Source organism: Beta vulgaris, chromosome 3, assembly GCF_026745355.1.
Source record: "Beta vulgaris subsp. vulgaris cultivar EL10 chromosome 3, EL10.2, whole genome shotgun sequence".
Classification (NCBI taxonomy): Eukaryota; Viridiplantae; Streptophyta; class Magnoliopsida; order Caryophyllales; family Amaranthaceae; genus Beta; species Beta vulgaris.
Window position 1 is genome coordinate 2982162 of NC_079204.1, and position 18934 is coordinate 3001095.

General features: G+C 36.5%; 3 protein-coding genes across 3 annotated transcripts; 2 read left to right on the forward strand and 1 right to left on the reverse strand.

Annotated features, from left to right (window-relative positions):
- Window positions 1-200: 200 nt before the first annotated feature.
- LOC104888141 (peroxidase 5-like) lies at window positions 201-8767 on the forward strand. The gene is made up of 5 exons (XM_010673015.4): window positions 201-472; window positions 1206-1297; window positions 7050-7149; window positions 7250-7415; window positions 8176-8767. The coding sequence occupies exons 1-5, from the start codon at window positions 245-247 to the stop codon at window positions 8583-8585; spliced, it is 996 nt and encodes a 331-aa protein (XP_010671317.2). The 5' UTR covers window positions 201-244; the 3' UTR covers window positions 8586-8767.
- A 3307-nt stretch (window positions 8768-12074) lies between these two features.
- Window positions 12075-14579, forward strand: LOC104888143 (peroxidase 5). Its single transcript, XM_010673019.4, has 4 exons — window positions 12075-12433; window positions 12729-12920; window positions 13032-13197; window positions 13939-14579. The coding sequence occupies exons 1-4, from the start codon at window positions 12215-12217 to the stop codon at window positions 14343-14345; spliced, it is 984 nt and encodes a 327-aa protein (XP_010671321.2). The 5' UTR covers window positions 12075-12214; the 3' UTR covers window positions 14346-14579.
- Window positions 14580-14664: 85 nt separating this feature from the next.
- LOC104888142 (nascent polypeptide-associated complex subunit alpha-like protein 2) lies at window positions 14665-18052 on the reverse strand. Its single transcript, XM_010673018.4, has 4 exons — window positions 17856-18052; window positions 17688-17778; window positions 15281-15399; window positions 14665-15185 (listed from the first exon to the last, which is right to left on the reverse strand). Exons 1-4 carry the CDS (start codon window positions 17907-17909, stop codon window positions 14841-14843), a joined length of 609 nt encoding a protein of 202 aa, XP_010671320.2. The 5' UTR covers window positions 17910-18052; the 3' UTR covers window positions 14665-14840.
- Between the last annotated feature and the right edge of the window lie 882 nt (window positions 18053-18934).

Genomic DNA, 18934 nt, shown 5'->3' on the forward strand with positions numbered 1-18934 from the left:
TCACATAATCCATAACCAATATGATTAAGTAAACAGATCAGTTGCAATCATAAAAATTCTGGTTTGAATTTTCTTCCATCTAAAAATGTCATGTTGTAGTATTAAAGAACTTAATTAGTATTGTTGTATCAGAACGCACTAATGTAGGATGATACTGCATTTTTATTCTGGTTTTTCGACTATAAAAGGCGCTATCTCCATGCTTAGGTTCTCTAAGAAGACAATTAAGTACTAGAAAGAAAGAATGATCTTGAAAATGAACATTCACTCTTCTAAAGTATTTTTTGCATTGTTTTTAGCTTTCTCTTGTCTATGTGTTCAGCTCGAAGCACAGCTTCGAGTCGGATTCTATTGTAATTCATGTCCATTAGCTGAACGCATTGTGAGGGAAGAAGTTATGAAAGGGTTCATGAATGATAAAGGGATTGCACCTGGTCTTGTCAGAATGCACTTTCATGATTGCTTTGTTAGGGTAAGTCGATAATTTTAACTTAGTGGTCGTTTAGTTAAATACAGTTTAAATGACATTATATAGTTTCTGATAAAATCTATGACGCACACGGAAGTTTTGATGGACCCGAATAATATCATAAAATTGCATTTTCATTGATAATTAATTGTACAAGTGTGTTTGTGAGCTGAGAGCTCATGTCTCTCATTCACCTTGGTAGAACTCTTTGTTTCTACCTTTTCTAATATCTTGTGTGGAGCACACTGGTTTGGCTCCCTCTTTAACTCATGCACATATTACATATTTATAGTTGTTGTGTCCTAGCTTCTAGATTTTTCTTTCAAGTACAAATATCTTAGATTTTTCACAAGATAATTCTAGATACACATTAGATATTTTTCTCACATTTTTCATCAAACATTTAGAATTTTCTAGATTAATCTCTAACAGTTTCCTCAAAATTAGAGTGCCATAAATTGTTTGGTTGAACATGAAATATATATAACCAAGCTTCCTACAATGTCCAACTTCATAAGCTTTTGTCAACTAAAAAGCATCATAAATTTTACTTTCTACGAAGTTGAACTTCTTGTGTAAATCGTAAGTGCTTATTTGGTTAACATAAACATAAAAATAAAACCTTGGTAGCTCCTAAAAAATCCGAAAATGTGCAGTTGTTTGGTTGACAATAACATTGAGAATAGTTTTTTCCACAAAATAGAGGAAATTGCTTACCTGTCCCTCGTCTTTTCAGGGTTGCGATGGATCAGTTCTCATCGACTCCACTTCCTCGAACACCGCCGAGAAGGATTCACCAGCAAACAGTCCCAGCCTTCGAGGGTTTGAAGTCATTGTTGAGGTAAATACACCTCCTTGCGGAATTACTCAAGTGACAAGAACAAATACAACTAGCAAGTTCCTACTTCTAGTATGTTCAAGGTCACACCAAAATCAACATAATCATGATCTATCTCCCAAAATCAGAATTCTCCAATAATATCAACCAACAACCACAACAAGATAAGCAATTCAACAATATTAACAATGAAACAAAGACACAAATTTTTACGTGGAAAACCCTTCAATGAGAAGAGTAAAAACCACGGGACGATTAGGAGTCCACCCAATTGCTCTTATTATGATAAAAGGAAGGTTACACAAACCCAATTCCAAGTCCTCAAATGGGTACACAAATTACCCAACAATAGACATCATAATTAGCAACTTACAAAAGAGGAAGATTGAGAAATATCACCAGAAAAACAGAGCTCAATACAGCAGCAATATCTCACAAACCAGAGCACCAAAAGACGATCACACCGTCCAGAATGTAGCCCAAGATGTCCCGGATATGCTGTCAAAATTTCAGCCAAATCGGACCACGAACGACCTTCGATCGGAGGTGTTTTGTAAAACTGTGCCCAGAAAACCGAGAAGGGGCTGCTCTCCTTTTCTTCTATTTTCTCACTTTCCTTCTCTCTGTGTTTTTCTCTTGCGTATTCAACACACTCTTCTGCCAGTCCAAGTTGAATACTACCCATATTTATGAAGCAAGCCAAAGTCCATTTTGGCTCCCTCACATCCACGTGAGTTTTGCCCCAAAAGTCAAACTTCTAAAAGTTTGATAACTTTGGCTAAATAACCCAAACACAATGAGTTTTTCCACATAGGAAGGGACTCATGGCCCAACAAATCTCCCCCTCCCGACTATGTGGAGGTGGTTGCCATTCCGGCAATCAAACGACAAGTCTCAAACTTGCCTCTTGGCAATGCTTTAGTCATCATGTCGGAACCATTGTCATCAGTATGGATCTTCTCAAGCTCAAGGAACTTAGCATCAAGAACATCACGTATCCAATGATACCTCACATCAATATGTTTCGACTTAGCATGAAAAGTGGAATTCTTAGCAAGATGAATTGCACTTTGACTGTCACAATACAACACATACCTCTTTTGTGTAAATCCAAGTTGACAGACAAATCTCTTCATCCAAAGCAATTCCTTACATGCCTCTGTCGCTGCAATAAACTCCGACTCCGTAGTGGACAACGCCACACATTTCTGCAACCTAGATTGCCAAGATACTGCTCCCCCTGCAAAAGTGATCATATAACCCGAGGTAGACTTCCTCGAGTCAATATCACCCGCCATGTCAGAATCTGAATAGCCGACAAGAATAGCCTTGTCACTTCCAAAACAAAGCTTCATATCTGCAGTGCCTCGTAGGTATCTCATAATCCATTTAACTGCATTCCAGTGCTCTTTTCCCGGACTAGAGAGAAATCTACTTACCAAACCAACTGCATGTGCTATATCAGGCCTCGTACAAACCATTGCATACATCAAACTGCCCACTGCTGAAGCATAAGGTATATGCTGCATACTTTCCTTCTCTTGAGTAGTAGAAGGACTTTGTTGGGCACTCAATTTAAAATGCAAAGCAAGAGGAGTACTCACTGGTTTTGCTTTCTCCATATTGAACCTTTGAAGCACCTTTCCAATATATGCTTCTTGAGACAACCATAGCCTTCGAGCCTTTCGATCACGGATGATCCGCATGCCTAAAATGTGTTTTGCAGGCCCGAGTTCTTTCATAGAGAAAGTCTTACTCAATGTTGCTTCAAGCTTACAATTCTAGCCACATTTTGCCCTACAATCAGCATGTCATCGACATAAAGAAGCAAAATGATAAAGTCATTGTCAGAAAACCTTTTCAAGAAAACACAATGATCGCAAGAAGTCTTCTTGTAGCCTTGCTCCCCCATAAAGGAGTCAAACTTGCGATACCATTGTCTCGGAGCTTGTTTTAGGCCATACAAGCTCTTCTTCAATTTGCACACATAATCTTCTTTTCCCTTGACTTTGAAGCCCTCTGGTTGTTCCATGTAGATGTCTTCTTCAAGGTCACCGTGAAGGAAGGCAGTCTTCACATCTAGCTGCTCAATCTCCAAATCAAGGCTAGCAGCAAGACCCAAAACAACTCTAATAGATGACATCTTGACAACCGGTGCAAAAATTTCTTCAAAGTCTACTCCTTTCCTCTGATTGCAACCCTTAACAACAAGTCTAGCTTTGTATCGTGGTTTCTTCCGCATTCTCATCTTGTTTTTGCTTGTATACCCACCGATTCCTCAAAGCTTTCTTTCCCTTTGGTAGCTTCACAAGATCAAAAGTGTGATTATCATGCAATGATTTCATTTCATCTTCCATTGCATCAATCCAACACTGCTTGTCATCACTATCCATAGCTTCCTCAAAAGACTCAGGTTCTCCCCCGTCAGTTAGGAGAACATAATCAGAAGAAGGGTACCTCATAGAAGGATTCCGGTCTCTGATAGACCGTCTTACAGGAACTGGTTGAACTTCAGGAGAGCCATGATGATCTATCTCAATAGCATCATCATCAACATCATCATCAACAGGATCATCACCTCAGGAATATTTCCATCATTGCCATTACCTTGCACTTCTTCAGCCGGTGCAGGTGCAAAAGTCAAAGGAGGTAGATCCAAATCAACCAGATCATAACCATTATAAGATGTAGTCTCTTGTGCCTTCTGAATGTCTTCAATAGTCTGATCTTCAACACATACATCCCTACTACGAATTAATTTCTTCTCTACAGGATCATAAAACCTGTAGCCAAACTGGTCTTGACCATAACCCACAAAAATGCATTGGCGAGTCTTAGAATCCAACTTTGATCTTTCATCATTCGGAACATGCACATATGCCTTACACCCAAAGACACGTAAGTGATTGTAAGAAACCTCCTTGCCGAACCAGACCTTATCTGGAACATCACCATTCAAAGAAACACAAGGAGACATATTAATCACATGAACAGCAGTGAATAAAGCTTCACCCCAAAAGTGTCTTGGTAACTTTGCCTCGGAAAGCATGCACCTCATTCTCTCTAACAAAGTTCTGTTCATTCTCTCGGCCACGCCATTCAACTGTGGAGTTTTCTTCGGAGTTCTCTGATGTCTAATACCCAATGACTTGCAGTAGTCATCCAAAGGTCCAATGTACTCACCACCATTATCAGAACGGAGACACTTTAGCTTCTTACCGGTTTGCCTTTCAACCAAAGCTTGAAATTGCTTGAACACATCAAGTACTTGATCTTTTGTTTTCAAAGCATACACCCACAGCTTTCTTGAACAATCATCAATGAAGGTTACAAAGTAAAGTGCACCACTAAAAGTTTTAACTTTCAAAGGACCACAAACATCAGAATGAACAAGGTCAAGCAAACCTGATTTCCTCGATGGAGGATGTCTCTTAAATGAGACTCTGTTTTGTTTTCCAGCGAAACAATGTGAACACTTGTCAAGTTTTGCACTCTTCAAATCAGGTAGTGCATTCTTCTTGATCAGACAACTTAGCCCTTTTTCACTCATATGTCCAAGTCTTCTATGCCATAGCCTTGCTGGATCATCATCTGCTACATTTACACGATCTGTGGAAATTGTGGCATGCAACAAATACAGGCTTGTGTGCTTCTTCCCGCGAGCTAGCACTAAATACCTTTAGTGAGTTTCCACTGACCACTATAAAAGGTACTACAAAAGCCTTCATCATCGAGCTTGCCAGTGGAGATCAAGTTCAATCGAATGTCTGGGACATGTCGAACATTCTTGAGCACTAACTTTGCTCCAATGTCAGTCACCAAGCAAACATCTCCAACACCTACAACTTGAGCCAAACCATCATTACCCATCTTCAATACCCCATAGTCACCTGGTGTATAAGATGTAAAGAATTCCTTCCTTGATGTCACATGAAGTGAGGCTCCACTATCAATCACCCAACTTGTCTCATAGTTAGCTAGGTTCACCAAACTCTCATCATGCACAATGATAAGATCTTCAACAGTTGCAGCTGCAGCTCGATCATCATTATCTTGGTCTTTCTGATCTTGCTTCTTATCTTGTTTGCCATTGCCACCCTTGTTATCTCTTTTCATCTTGTAGCATACTTCTGTATATGACCCGTTTTATCACAATAATGGCACTTCAAATTTTATATCTCCCACGAGACTTGCTCCTACTTTTATCTCTGCCACTAGGAGCCCTGCTCTTACCTCTACCTCTGTTCTCAGCAACATATGCTTCTTCGGGCGAAGATGACACACCATGAGATTTCTTTCGCATCTCCTCATTCAAGATACCAACCTTAGCAAAATCCAAGGTGACTTTGCCATTTGGTGCCGAGTTACAAAGTGTCATTCTAAAAGTATCCCATGAATCAGGAAGAGTACCAAGCAATAAAAACCATGAATCTCATCATCAAACTTTATATCCATGGCGGACAATTGTTGGATAATGCCATGAAAATCATTCAAATGATCAGACAAAGCCTTACTTTCTTTATACTTCAATCCCATCAATTGCTTAATCAAGTACAATTTATTATTGCCCGACTTGCTAGCATAAAGGGAATCAAGTTTTTGCCAAAGAGACCTTGCATGAACTTCATCATTAATGTGGTTAAGAACATTATCATCAACCCATTGACGAATAAACCCACAAACTTGTTCATGCTCAAATTGCCATTGCTCATCAGTTTTACCTTCAGGTTTCTCGGTACTAAACACAGGTAAATGCCAACTTTTGACATACAACAAATCTTTCATCTTTCGTTTCCAAAGGTGATAGTTAGTACCATTCAAACTGACCATTCTACTACTGTTGATATTACTAGAATCCATGGAGAAATCAACAAACAGTATACCGTGGCTCTGATACCAGAATGTTGAGGTAAATACACCTCCTTGCGGAATTACTCAAGTGACAAGAACAAATACAACTAGCAAGTTCCTACTTCTAGTATGTTCAAGGTCACACCAAAATCAACATAATCATGATCTATCTCCCAAAATCAGAATTCTCCAATAATATCAACCAACAACCACAACAAGATAAGCAATTCAACAATATTAACAATGAAACAAAGACACAAATTTTTACGTGGAAAACCCCTTCAATGAGAAGAGTAAAAACCACGGGACGATTAGGAGTCCACCCAATTGCTCTTATTATGATAAAAGGAAGGTTACACAAACCCAATTCCAAGTCCTCAAATGGGTACACAAATTACCCAACAATAGACATCATAATTAGCAACTTACAAAAGAGGAAGATTGAGAAATATCACCAGAAAAACAGAGCTCAATACAGCAGCAATATCTCACAAACCAGAGCACCAAAAGACGATCACACCGTCCAGAATGTAGCCCAAGATGTCCCGGATATGCTGTCAAAATTTCAGCCAAATCGGACCACGAACGACCTTCGATCGGAGGTGTTTTGTAAAACTGTGCCCAGAAAACCGAGAAGGGGCTGCTCTCCTTTTCTTCTATTTTCTCACTTTCCTTCTCTCTGTGTTTTTCTCTTGCGTATTCAACACACTCTTCTGCCAGTCCAAGTTGAATACTACCCCATATTTATGAAGCAAGCCAAAGTCCATTTTGGCTCCCTCACATCCACGTGAGTTTTGCCCCAAAAGTCAAACTTCTAAAAGTTTGATAACTTTGGCTAAATAACCCAAACACAATGAGTTTTTCCACATAGGAAGGGACTCATGGCCCAACAGTCATCGACAACGCAAAGACTAGACTTGAATCTCAATGTAAAGGGGTAGTATCATGTGCAGATATATTAGCCTTCGCAGCTAGAGACAGTGTAGCAATAGTAAGTAACATTTTTTTCCACCAGTAAAAGCTATAAATGATAACCTGTATCAAACAGTTTTAACTTTGGTATCTGCTGCATAACTTCCTTTGTTTCACAGACGAGAGGGCAATCATATAATGTTCCATCTGGAAGAAGGGATGGCAGGGTTTCTTCAGAGTCAGAAGTACTACAAAACCTCCCAGGATTCAGTTTCAATGTTGACCAACTTACACAGAACTTTGCAAATAAAAACTTAACGCAAGAAGAAATGGTCACCTTATCAGGTATAATAAGATTCTTAGATGTTAGAGCGAGGTTAACTAAACATATAAGATACATAAAGGGTCTATTTGACAATAATAGCTAAAAAAACTAAAACTGATAAGTTAACTGAAAATCATTGATTCATACTACTATATATCCAAGAAGCATGTTTGCCCTAATAGGATTAGAAGCTCTACACTATTAAGTTCTCTCCACTATTTAATTTGATTTGTGCATAATATCATGAAGAATAGAAAATAAAAAATTGACGGCTACTTAGGCTCCGTTTGGTAGGACGTAAATCATTTTCAATGTAAAATGATTTTTATGGAAACTAATTTACAATGAAAAACACACAATTTCAAAATTAGTTTTCCATTGTTTGGTTCCATGTAAAAAAAATGATGAAATGAAAGGAACATGAAAAGGAAAGTGAGGAGGCAATGAAAGGAGAGTACAAGAGAGATAAGGAAAACAGTTTCCCGGAAAATGGTTTTCCATCATGGGAGAGTAATTTTACTCCAAGGGAAAATGGTTTTAAAACACCCTTTTACCAACAAAAGAATGTAAAACTGAAAATATAGGAAAACAGTTTTTCAGGAAAATATTTTACGCCCTACCAAAGGGAGCCTAGACAATAGTTCTGAAAAAGTATCTAACATTAGAAAATTTATGTATTTGTACTCCGTCAAAATAAGGAACCACGACATATATGTTTGAAAATACACGTTCTCAACGTAAATCACCTCTCAATTCTCATACACATGTTCTTGTTAACAGGAGCTCATACGCTTGGTCGATCTCATTGCACATCTGTCGGCAGTAGGCTATACAACTTTAATGGAACGAACGGGCCAGATTCCACTCTAGAATCAAAATATGCAGGACAATTGCAACAACAGTGCCCAGAAGGAAGCACAGATTCAAGTCTAGTGGTTTCAATGGATCCTCAGACTCCATTCGTCACCGATGTAAACTACTACCAGGATCTCTTAGCCAACCGAGGCTTGTTCACTTCTGATCAGACCCTCTTGTCAAACTCTAACACAGCTAATGAGGTGAACCAAAATGCAAGGAATCAGTTCTTGTGGATGAGAAAGTTTGCAGCAGCTATGGTTAAAATGGGTCAGATTGAAGTTCTTACTGGCAATGCTGGAGAAATCCGCGCAAACTGTAGGGTGATCAACTAAGAAATTATGGTGTAATGAATTATGAGTGTAATCAATCTTAGAACATTTTATTAGCTACCTTAAATGATAAGGTGCTAACATATTTTAGGTGCTAAAATGATTCGTAGTGTTTGGGGAGCACCTAAAATTAAATTTCAGGTGGCTAAAATGACTTAAATGATAAGTTAAAAAATTTACCTTTTCAACATCAGGTGACTGAAATTTTGGAAAATCTTTCATTGACAACTAGTAATTTTGCTAAAATAATTTATCAACTAATTTTGCCAAATAGTTAAATTAATCAGTTACCTTATCAGTTCTAGCACCTTATCAGTTTCAGCTTTATCTTAACAGTTTCAGTTAACTTATCAGTTTCAGTTTATTTTCAGTTAAGCCTTAAGTTACACTTCAACTGATATCATACGATAAAATTGCCATAGCTTTTTTTAGGATTTTTTGTCAAAAACCACTCTATGGAACATGAAATTTACGAGAAATTACCTTATATAATTTTTTTTGCGAAATCAAACCTTAAACAAAAATTTTTGCGACACCAACATTATGCATAATTCCGATCATTGACCAAGGTTCCGACACTATGTCATGTGCACTTGTGCAGGACACGTGACTTTTTAAACCCTACAAAATCCATGACATGGTCAATGTCGGAACTTTGGGTCAACGATCGGAATCTGACATAAGGTTTGTTCTCAAAAAGAAAAATTTGTTTATGGTTTGTTTTTGCAAAAAAATACTATATATGTAAGATAGTTTCTCGCAAATTTCATGTTTTATAAGGTGGTTTTTGATTAAAAAAAAACTTTTTTAGGTTTGGCCAATATTAACCACGGTCCCAGCCTGGGATTGGGAACGAAAGTCCACTATTAATATCTGGAGGACAATAATCGGCTTGGGAACAGAAGTCCACTATTAATATTTGGAGTACAATAATAACCACCACAATTACAAATAATTTAGGGGTGTTCACTCGGTCCAAGACCGGACCGGACCGTGGACAGAAATTTGAAAAAAATTGGACCTGGATCAGACCAAAAATACCGGTTTGGTTTTGGATCTGTTGGATCAAAATCTATATTTTAGTGAAAAAATAAAATTTTATTTAAACATATTTATAAATTAGATACAATTAAAATTTAATAATTTTAATAACAATATTCCTAAAGGTAATAAAAAGTGGGTTTTTAACTTTATAACTTTCTATCTTCTAAAAAATTTTAATATATAAATTCTTTTTCCTAAAAATTCAAAAATTTATGTCCACCCGTCTAGACCGGAATTTTCGAGATCTGGACCTGACCAGAACGAAAATTCGGAATCAGAATTTTCTCTAAACCAAGGATCAGACCCGAACTTTCGATCCGATCCGACGCTGATCTTTGCACAGCCTAGTTACAGTCTGAGACATATTGTATTTTAGGATATATCATATTTTATGGTGTCACCGCCTTTTTAATAGTACTTAACACTAAATCTAAAAATTAAAAATCCCTTTTTTAATGTTTGGCCAATATTAACCACGGTCCCAACCTAGACTTTGGAGTACAATAATAACAACCACAATTACAATTTTAGACATAGTGTATTTAAGGATATATTACATTGTATAGTATCACGACCTTTTCAACAGAATTCAACACTAAATCTAAAAATACATCATCGATGCAGTCGAAATTAATGGTGGAAAAACAAGTAAAATGCCGATACAAACAAACAGATTTCCAAGCAATAAATCTGTAGAAACTTTAGAATCCACCAGAAAAAGAGTTAAACTCTCAAATGTTATTATTAGAATAAAAGTTGCCTTCTAACGAGGGCTAATTAAAAACATTTAACTAGTCTAAACAAAACCCTAATACGAAAATTAGGCAAAAATAAAATCCAAAAATTATTAACATATTGTTTTCAGGCTTTAAACGAACTCATATAGCTTAAAAAGCTTATAGGTCAGAGCATAGCAGTGAGTTGGATGTTGGCCCGTGTTCCTTTCCGAAAAGGTATTTTATTAAGCATTCTAACACCGAGAGTCGTACTAGCAGAAATCATTTCAGATGTTTTCCACGATTGGCTTCTTCGTCGAACCATGCAGCTAATCTCCCTACGTCAATCACAATATTAAGTTTCCTCGTCACTTACTCCCTATCACTCTTGTATTTTTGTGCGCTTCCACCTTTCATAAGATACACTGAAATTGAAAAACTTCGTTGGACCTAATACAATCCCATGCCGGTGGAGAGTTCCACCGCATACAAGATTTGTAGGGTTCCATCCTAAAACCAAATGGTGATAGGTGGGGTGATTCACCAATTTATATGTTAGTCATTCTCTCTCTAATTGTTCAATATAAGATAATTACTCCTAACTCACATGTGGATTATACTCTTCACTCCTAACACAAAATCAGCTCCTTTTGCAAGCAAACTCACACGGCAATGTCTAAGATATGAGCACACTTCATAATCTTCTCCTCTAAGCCATAATAATGATGTTATTATCACATTATTCAATCTAACACGTAAGTCCTCTAGCTCACAAAAGTCTCCCAACAAGCTTTGCCATTATCTTAGACTTTGTATGTCTGCCTAGAGGCCTTAAACAACATCAACTAGCAATCCAAAGTCAAACAAAAAAAACACTCCTCATGGAAGAAATCCACCGCCAATAATTTACCAACTCCTTGTTCCTTATGACCTTATTCTTTCAACAAGACAATAATAACACTTCCTTTTTTTCATTAGTTACAACACTTAGATTTTTAAGCTTCCTAACCTATAGATATAATTATTAATATCGTTAATTCTCTTTAAAAAAATGTCGAAAACTATTTATATAATTTCGCCAAAAATTCAAGTCGAAAACACGGTTAATGCCGGAGTAATAAGGTCAATGTCGGAGTGATGTCAACGAGTTTAATGTGACAAAAAAATTGCTTAATGTTTGTCTTGACAAATAAAATTAAAATGTTATTTTTGACAAAAAGTGGCTTATAAAAGGTTGTTTTGATAGTAGTAATAATTTGAAATAGGCAAAGGCTAACCAACGCTCCCAGAACATTAGATAAGATAACTAAAAGTTCAATTATTAAATGAATCTAAACATTAATTATACCGATTCACGTGTGATTTTTGAAATCTAGACATTAAATGTGGGAGAAAATCCAACGACCCAACCGGCCAACCCGTTAATTAGGGCCAAAGGCCGGGCTAGACCCTTATCCTCTGTACTGACACTAGTTGTCAGCTCTTGTTCTCGGACATTTCCATAAATCTAAAATAATTAGAATACTGACGATAACAGTCCAAATTTGAATAAGTAAACTGACAACTAAGCGATAGAAGAAAATCCAGCTATTGGACCCAAAGTTTTACCCAATTCAACCACTATATTGGCATCTTACGCCATTCAAGTCAATAGAATCAGGCCACAAATTTATACAATATAAGCATACCATCTAAAACTACCATGTGATTAAGACTTATAAAACTCGACAATGCGCTAATCTAGGACATATACAATTATACAAATACAACATTTCAAATTGTCAATACCTCGTTTTTTACCTATAAAAAGGACATAATTGAGTCTTTTAGTTACTCCAAAGTAGAAGCAAAGTACTCAGAGAAAAGAAAAAAATGAGCCTTAAGATGTCAATTCATTCTCTTATTCTGTTCTTTGCTCTTTCTTGTCTAAGTGTTCAAATAATAGAAGCACAACTTAGAGTTGGTTTTTATAGTAGATCATGTCCATCAGCTGAACGCATTGTTAGAGAAGAGGTTATGAAGGGATTTATCAAAAACCGTGGTGTTGCACCCGGTCTTGTTCGAATGCATTTTCATGACTGTTTCGTTAGAGTAAGTCGAATATGGTAGCTATTCATAATTGTATCATGACGTGTTGAACTCCATGCATGTTGTGTACATGTGAGTTGTCTTACAGTGGAGAAAGAGGAGAGAAAGTACCACAATATAAGCTAGAGGAGCTCCTCCTACTATTGCCAATTGATTTTAGTATGGAACCTCCTTTGGGCTTTTATGTGGACTGAACTCTCCTCCATACTGGGTTTTCCAGGCACATTTTCAGTCATATCAAATTTATCATGGCAATCTTAGAGTTTTTTTTTTACTAAGCAATCTTTTCGTATTTCAGGGTTGTGACGCGTCTATTCTCATCGACACCACCTCCTCGAACAATGCTGAGAAAGATTCACCAGCGAACTCTCCTAGTCTTCGAGGGTTCGAAGTGATCGACAATGCAAAGGCTAGACTTGAAGCTCAATGCAAAGGGGTGGTATCATGTGCAGACATATTAACCTTTGCAGCCAGAGACAGTGTTGCAATAGTAAGTAGAGTTTTGTTAGCAGCAAATTAAATGTTAGACTTACATAAGCTTGTTTAGCACTGTTTAAATTAGTTATTTCCTGCATAACTTTGTTTGTTTGACACTTAACAGACTTTAGGTCCAAGATATACTGTTCAAGCTGGAAGAAGGGATGGTAGGATCTCCTTAATGTCAGAAGTGCTACAACATGTTCCTGGATTTACATTCAATGTTGACCAGCTTACACAAAGTTTTCTGAAGAAAAAATTGACACAAGAAGAAATGGTCACTCTATCAGGTATCAGTATATATTAGCATGTACTTGATTCATAGGTAGAATTTTTATAGAATATGGTATTTTGCATTCGAGAAAAGGGTGTGTTTGGACACTAAAGCTCGGTTCTTTTGGACTGAATGGGGCTGAATTGAATTGAAGTGAACTGCGCTGAACTGAACTGAATGAAAACTGTGAGAGGAAACTACTGAACAGAACTGAGATTAACTGAACTGAACCTAGCTGAACTGAAGTGAAAATAAGTCCAAAAGAACAAGGCCTAATTGTAGGAGTAGCTAGAAGGGTTTTGACAATGTCAAATTTTATTAATTCATAGGTGCATTTCTATTACTTGCACTAAAAAAATTGAACCAATAAAAGGGAAAAAAAAAATTAACCACATTGGCCATTTAATTGAACTAAACTTAATGTCGCCAAACTTGTTGAGCTCATTATTGTTAAATTTAACTTATATTTACTGAATCGTATGATTAACTTGTACTTTCTATAAAACTTGTTTTAGATGAGTTGAGAAGAACAAAGTCTATGTCGCGGTATTAGTTTAACTTTAGCCATTAATAAACCAAAATTGGCAGATAATGTCAACTTTGAATTGATCAATCAACTACCACAAAGGTCTACGTTCAAATGTATTATGTTCATATCGAAGTTCATTAATTAGTCTCAACCTGTCTGATCGACTGAAATCTTAAAGTCCCTAATATTAAGGACCTACATCTGACCTAAACACACTCTTAATCACAGGAGCTCATACAATCGGGCGGTCTCATTGCACATCCATCACCAACAGGCTATACAACTTCAACGGAACAACTGGACCAGATCCCACCCTGGATACAAGATATGCAGGACGGTTGCAGCAACAGTGCCCGCAAGGAAGCGCATCTACCCTGGTGGTTCCAATGGACACTCGTACCCCATTTGTCACAGATGTTAATTACTACCGGGATGTCTTAGCCAACCGAGGCTTGTTCACATCTGATCAGACCCTGTTGACAAACACCAACACAGCTAAAGAGGTGAGCCAGAATGCAAGAAATCAGTTCTTGTGGATGAGAAAATTTGCAGCAGCAATGATAAAAATGGGTGAGATTGAAGTTCTTACTGGCTCTGCTGGAGAAATCCGGACAAACTGTAGGGTAATCAATTAAGAAACAATGGTGTAATGAGTAATGACTGTAATCAATCACAGAGACTTACTAGCTCTGTAATACCCAAAAATTACAGTCTGGAATCTAATACCACAATTGTAGATACATTTATCCCCATTCAATGTATCATCCTCGATTTTCATTATCAGCCTCAATTTTGTACTCTAGATAAAGAAAGGCAACTGTAATGACAAACAAGCTAGAAGGTATGAAAGGCAGTAAGTTTTCCGTTCTCGCCCGTTTCCTTGTTCAGTGAATGATGACAAATTTAACTATTGAACAGAAACTCAATCAAATAAATAAAAACTAGTACTACAAATTTCAGGCAATAAATCCAATTATATTATCAGAATGCAAATCCAAATTAAAATCAAATGAACAGCAGTTCAAAAATGCATAACCTCATCACTAGCCATTTCTTCTTGCAACCGACAACAGAGAAAAAGACTAATAGACCTAGAACAGACTATTAAACTCCTGTGCAATCGGAACGAACTAAGCAGTGAGCTCCATTATAGCACCAACAATGTCACCATCATGAGCCTTGAGTGCATTGACAGCCTTTCCCCTCGAAACCCCGGCTTGGGTCATAACCAAATCAATGTCCCGAGGCTCCACCCCAGTCTCATCGACTTCTTCTTCCTCCTCTTGGGCAGCAGCAGTAGCTGCAGAAGCTTCTGATTTGGCCATCATCGATGACATATCAGGGAGTCTGAATTGCTGGGCAGCTTGAGTCTGCAGCTGAGAGCTCAAGTCTTCGATCTTTGCCTCTCCAAATATGACATAGGTCTCAGAGTTCGGGCTCTTAAACACATCAGGCTTAGAAATGAAGAACAATATCTGTAATGATAAAAACACCCAAACAGCCTCTTACAGTGTGTTCACAATAAAATTAGGACAACTACATGGACATAATATTTTGGACAAACTCTTACGTTTTTGGCTCGCTTAATGGTGACCCGGGTAACACCAGTGATAGGTTTCAATCCCAATTTTAACATTGCTTTGCGACTCTTCTTCTCACTCCTGCTTTGTTTTGAGCCCTCAGCTGAGCCTAGATGGATAAATCCAGATCACAGGGTAGCAATTAATACTCAAGGTTCGATAGAAAAATAGTTCAAAAAAGCACATAAAAACTCGTCGATCCAACCCAAAAAATTATAACAGAGATAATAATTGATATCACACAACTCTAAACTTTCCTTCAACATCACCAACCTAACCAAATCGAACTCCCGCCAATCAAATAAGCTGAATTTTACTCAAGCTAATGCAATATGTACTCCAATAATGATCAAATAATACAACGGACCCAACTTTCTTACAGCTTATTACTTATACAACACGGATTTCCAATCTTCACAAACACATTTTATCTGAATTGGCCAATTGGGAATCCTTTTCTTAGAAATCCAGACTGCAAACAGCAATTACATCCCCCACAACTTATTTAAGACCAAAATAATATTCAGGAAAACGTCACGTAACAAGTAAAAAGTCTCCAAACCCTCAAACTAATGAAATGTCGCTTCGAATCCAATTATCTGAATACGGAAAAGTACTCCAATAATACTTAAACAAAACTAGGGCCTGTGTTTATTTTTCAATTGTTACCATTTGACTTTTGCACTATTTATATACTCCCTCCGTCTTTTATTAGTTTACCCCTTTTGACTTTTGACACTATTCACATACATGACTTTGACTATCTTTTGTAATTTGTATTTAAGGAAAAATATAGTCATGTGAGATCTTGTTGGATTCGTCTCAATGTGTATTATCCAAATATCAACTTTTTGTAATTTTTGTTTATCGAAAATTAGAGATATTAAGGTTCAAATTAGTATCTCGGCAAATGTGCCCCAAAGAAAGGGGTAAACTAATAAAAGACGGAGGGAGTAATATTCTTGACCAGCAATATAGACTAATATATAAAACCAAAAAATTTGCACATATAATAGTGTTGATTCATCTCATCGTAAATTTTCATGATATCAACTATTAACTAGTATTTAGGCCCGGGCGATGCCCCGGATTTTCTCTTTGCTACAATTTATTAGTAGTTAAATAAGTATTCTCATACTCATTTTAAAAAGTCATCTTATTCATTATATGTATTTCAAACGTTTTCCATTCATATGTCATCATTAATTTTGATTACAAAATCAATAATGGTATGGTGGAGTAATGGTTGGATTTCTTACTTTCATACTTGAGGTTATGGGTTCAAATCTTTACGTAAACAATTCTTCACGTGGCACATATACGTTCTTAGGAACGCTTTTTAATATATTAGTATAGATAATACTAGTATCTACTAATGAAAAGCTACGAAAGCAATGACTTAAGTTGTGCGTTGGCAAACGTAAAGTCATACTATAGTAATTAGAAAATTATAAGAAGTATGGCAAAACAAAATTCTTACAATTAGTAGGCGCTGTTTTTCTAAAGACATATTTAAAGACAACATAATTGAAGATTAATTTTCCTTCGATTGCTCGCAAGGAAAGTTAAAGAGGAGGGGATAGGGTTATAAATATGTGGCATTGCTGCATTAAAAAAGTGGATAGTAGGGGTGATGCATAGTAGAGGCAGGCCCTGCCTAATTGTAGGGATTATAATAAGCTAAGACAGTTAAGAAAGTGAAAATAAAAGTTGTTTTATTAATAAACTGGCTTCACCGACAATCATGTTTAAAATTCTTTGTTAAAGTGGCTCCGGCAACAACTAAGCCTGGATTCGCCCGGTGGATGGCAAAACCATTTTTCATCCTTTAATTTTTATTTTATTACTAAAGATAATTGGTCCGAAGACCAACCCCTGCTAAGGACAGCCCGAAATAAAATGTCTCAATATATTGTTGTAATGAGAATTCGAATCTGGACAATGTCCTAGAATTCGGGTGATACTATAGTACTCCACAAAGCTCCCTGCTAAGGACAGCCCGAAAGTAAATGTCTCAATATATTGTTATAATGAGAATTCGAATCTGGACAATATCCTAGAATTCAGGACGATACTACAGTACTCCACATTCCACAAAGGTACCATCTGTCCTCATATTTCATCCTTTACAAACCAAAGAAAGAAACATTAAAAAAAAAAACCACTATTCCACGAAAATACTACAACAATTTTTTATTTTCACGTTTAAAACTTAAAACCTTTTTTATAAAATCAAAAGCAACAATTAACCCCCATTACCACATAAATAACCTTAATTAAACCCAAATGATTCCGACAAGCAAAATAATAATAATATAATATACACAAATAAAAAATCATGGATATTAATTAAACAAATAAAATTACACATAAATAAGAAGGAATAAAAATAAAAACCTGGGGTAGCGTCATCCTCGTCATCATCATCGTCATCTTCATCATCATCTTCATGTTCATCCTCCTTAACATCCTCGACAACAATTTCCTCCTGAAAATTCCCAAAAAAAAATCCAATAAAATCCATGTAAAAGAGAGAATTTCATGAAAAAAAGAAAGAAATGAAACCTCTTCTTCAAGAGAAATTGGGTTCTGCAATTCTTCAATAGTAGGACCAGGCATGGTGATTCTCTCTTGAGAAAGATGATGATGAGAGGTGTAAGGAATAAGTGAAGGGAGTGAGCTTAAAATTTAAGCTCTAGAGAAATGGGTTTTTTTGTTTTGGTTGAAGATAAAGTTGTTAAAAAAGAGAGTGAGATAAATGGATTATGTGTGTGTATGTGGCTTTGTTTTAGTAATGGGCCTTTGTAGTTTGGTATAGTTTTCTTTGATTTGGGAATTGCTTTCTATGTTACTATAGGTTTCTTGTTGCCATGTTGGTGATATTGTTGTATTTGGGCTTAGAGGTTACATAGAAGGGGTTAGGGATGAGGCATATGCACTAGAAAAGGGACTAAACACAACTGGGAAAGGCTATGGTAGGATAGGATTTTTTCAAATTTATATACTTCCTTCGTTTCATAATACTCGCTACATTTTTTATCATGGGAAATTTTACATTATTTGCTACACTTTCTTTTTAGGCAACAAACTCTCCCTATTTCTCTAACCTCTCACATGGATCCCTTTTCTTTTTACTCTGTACCTCTTTCTTCTCCAAAAATTGCTTAGGAGTCCGTGAATTGAGAAGTGTAGCGAGTAATATGAAACGGATGAAGTATTCGCTTCATTTCTATTATGATTCGTGTATCTTGAATAAGATTTGACTTTAGATTTCTTATTAACGTGTTTGGAATGAAGGAGAAGAGGGTGTGATAAGGATAAAGAAATACTTCTGATGATGTAAAATGATATTAAGTATTTTGCTTTCTTTGATATGGGTTGGAAATAAAATTGTGATAAATGAAAAAATCAAATAAAAATATCCTTATTAATTCTTCTTTATATCCTCAATTCTCCCTTTCAATAAGGGACGCGAATTTGTATTTTCCTTTATTTTCTTGTCCCAATCCTATATCACGCTCGGATATAATTTTGATAGGTTAAGGGCTCTATATCCTTATTCCGATCTTTCTTTGATCCCCATCCACATAAAGAAACACTCTAGGGAGTTTTTGGTTGCTTTTCTTGGCTTCTATGACTAATTT

Coding starts and splice junctions, on each gene's coding strand:
- LOC104888141 (XM_010673015.4), top strand. CDS start 245: ATGATCTTGAAAATGAACATTCACTCTTCTAAAGTATTTTTTGCATTG. Junction 473..1,205: donor TTCATGATTGCTTTGTTAGG/GTAAGTCGATAA, acceptor TCGTCTTTTCAG/GGTTGCGATGGATCAGTTCT. Junction 1,298..7,049: donor CCCAGCCTTCGAGGGTTTGA/AGTCATTGTTGA, acceptor TCATGGCCCAAC/AGTCATCGACAACGCAAAGA.
- LOC104888143 (XM_010673019.4), top strand. CDS start 12,215: ATGAGCCTTAAGATGTCAATTCATTCTCTTATTCTGTTCTTTGCTCTT. Junction 12,921..13,031: donor CCAGAGACAGTGTTGCAATA/GTAAGTAGAGTT, acceptor GACACTTAACAG/ACTTTAGGTCCAAGATATAC. Junction 13,198..13,938: donor AGAAATGGTCACTCTATCAG/GTATCAGTATAT, acceptor TCTTAATCACAG/GAGCTCATACAATCGGGCGG.
- LOC104888142 (XM_010673018.4), bottom strand. CDS start 17,909: ATGCCTGGTCCTACTATTGAAGAATTGCAGAACCCAATTTCTCTTGAA. Junction 17,779..17,855: donor CAATTTCTCTTGAAGAAGAG/GTTTCATTTCTT, acceptor GGGAATTTTCAG/GAGGAAATTGTTGTCGAGGA. Junction 15,186..15,280: donor CCATTAAGCGAGCCAAAAAC/GTAAGAGTTTGT, acceptor TTATCATTACAG/ATATTGTTCTTCATTTCTAA.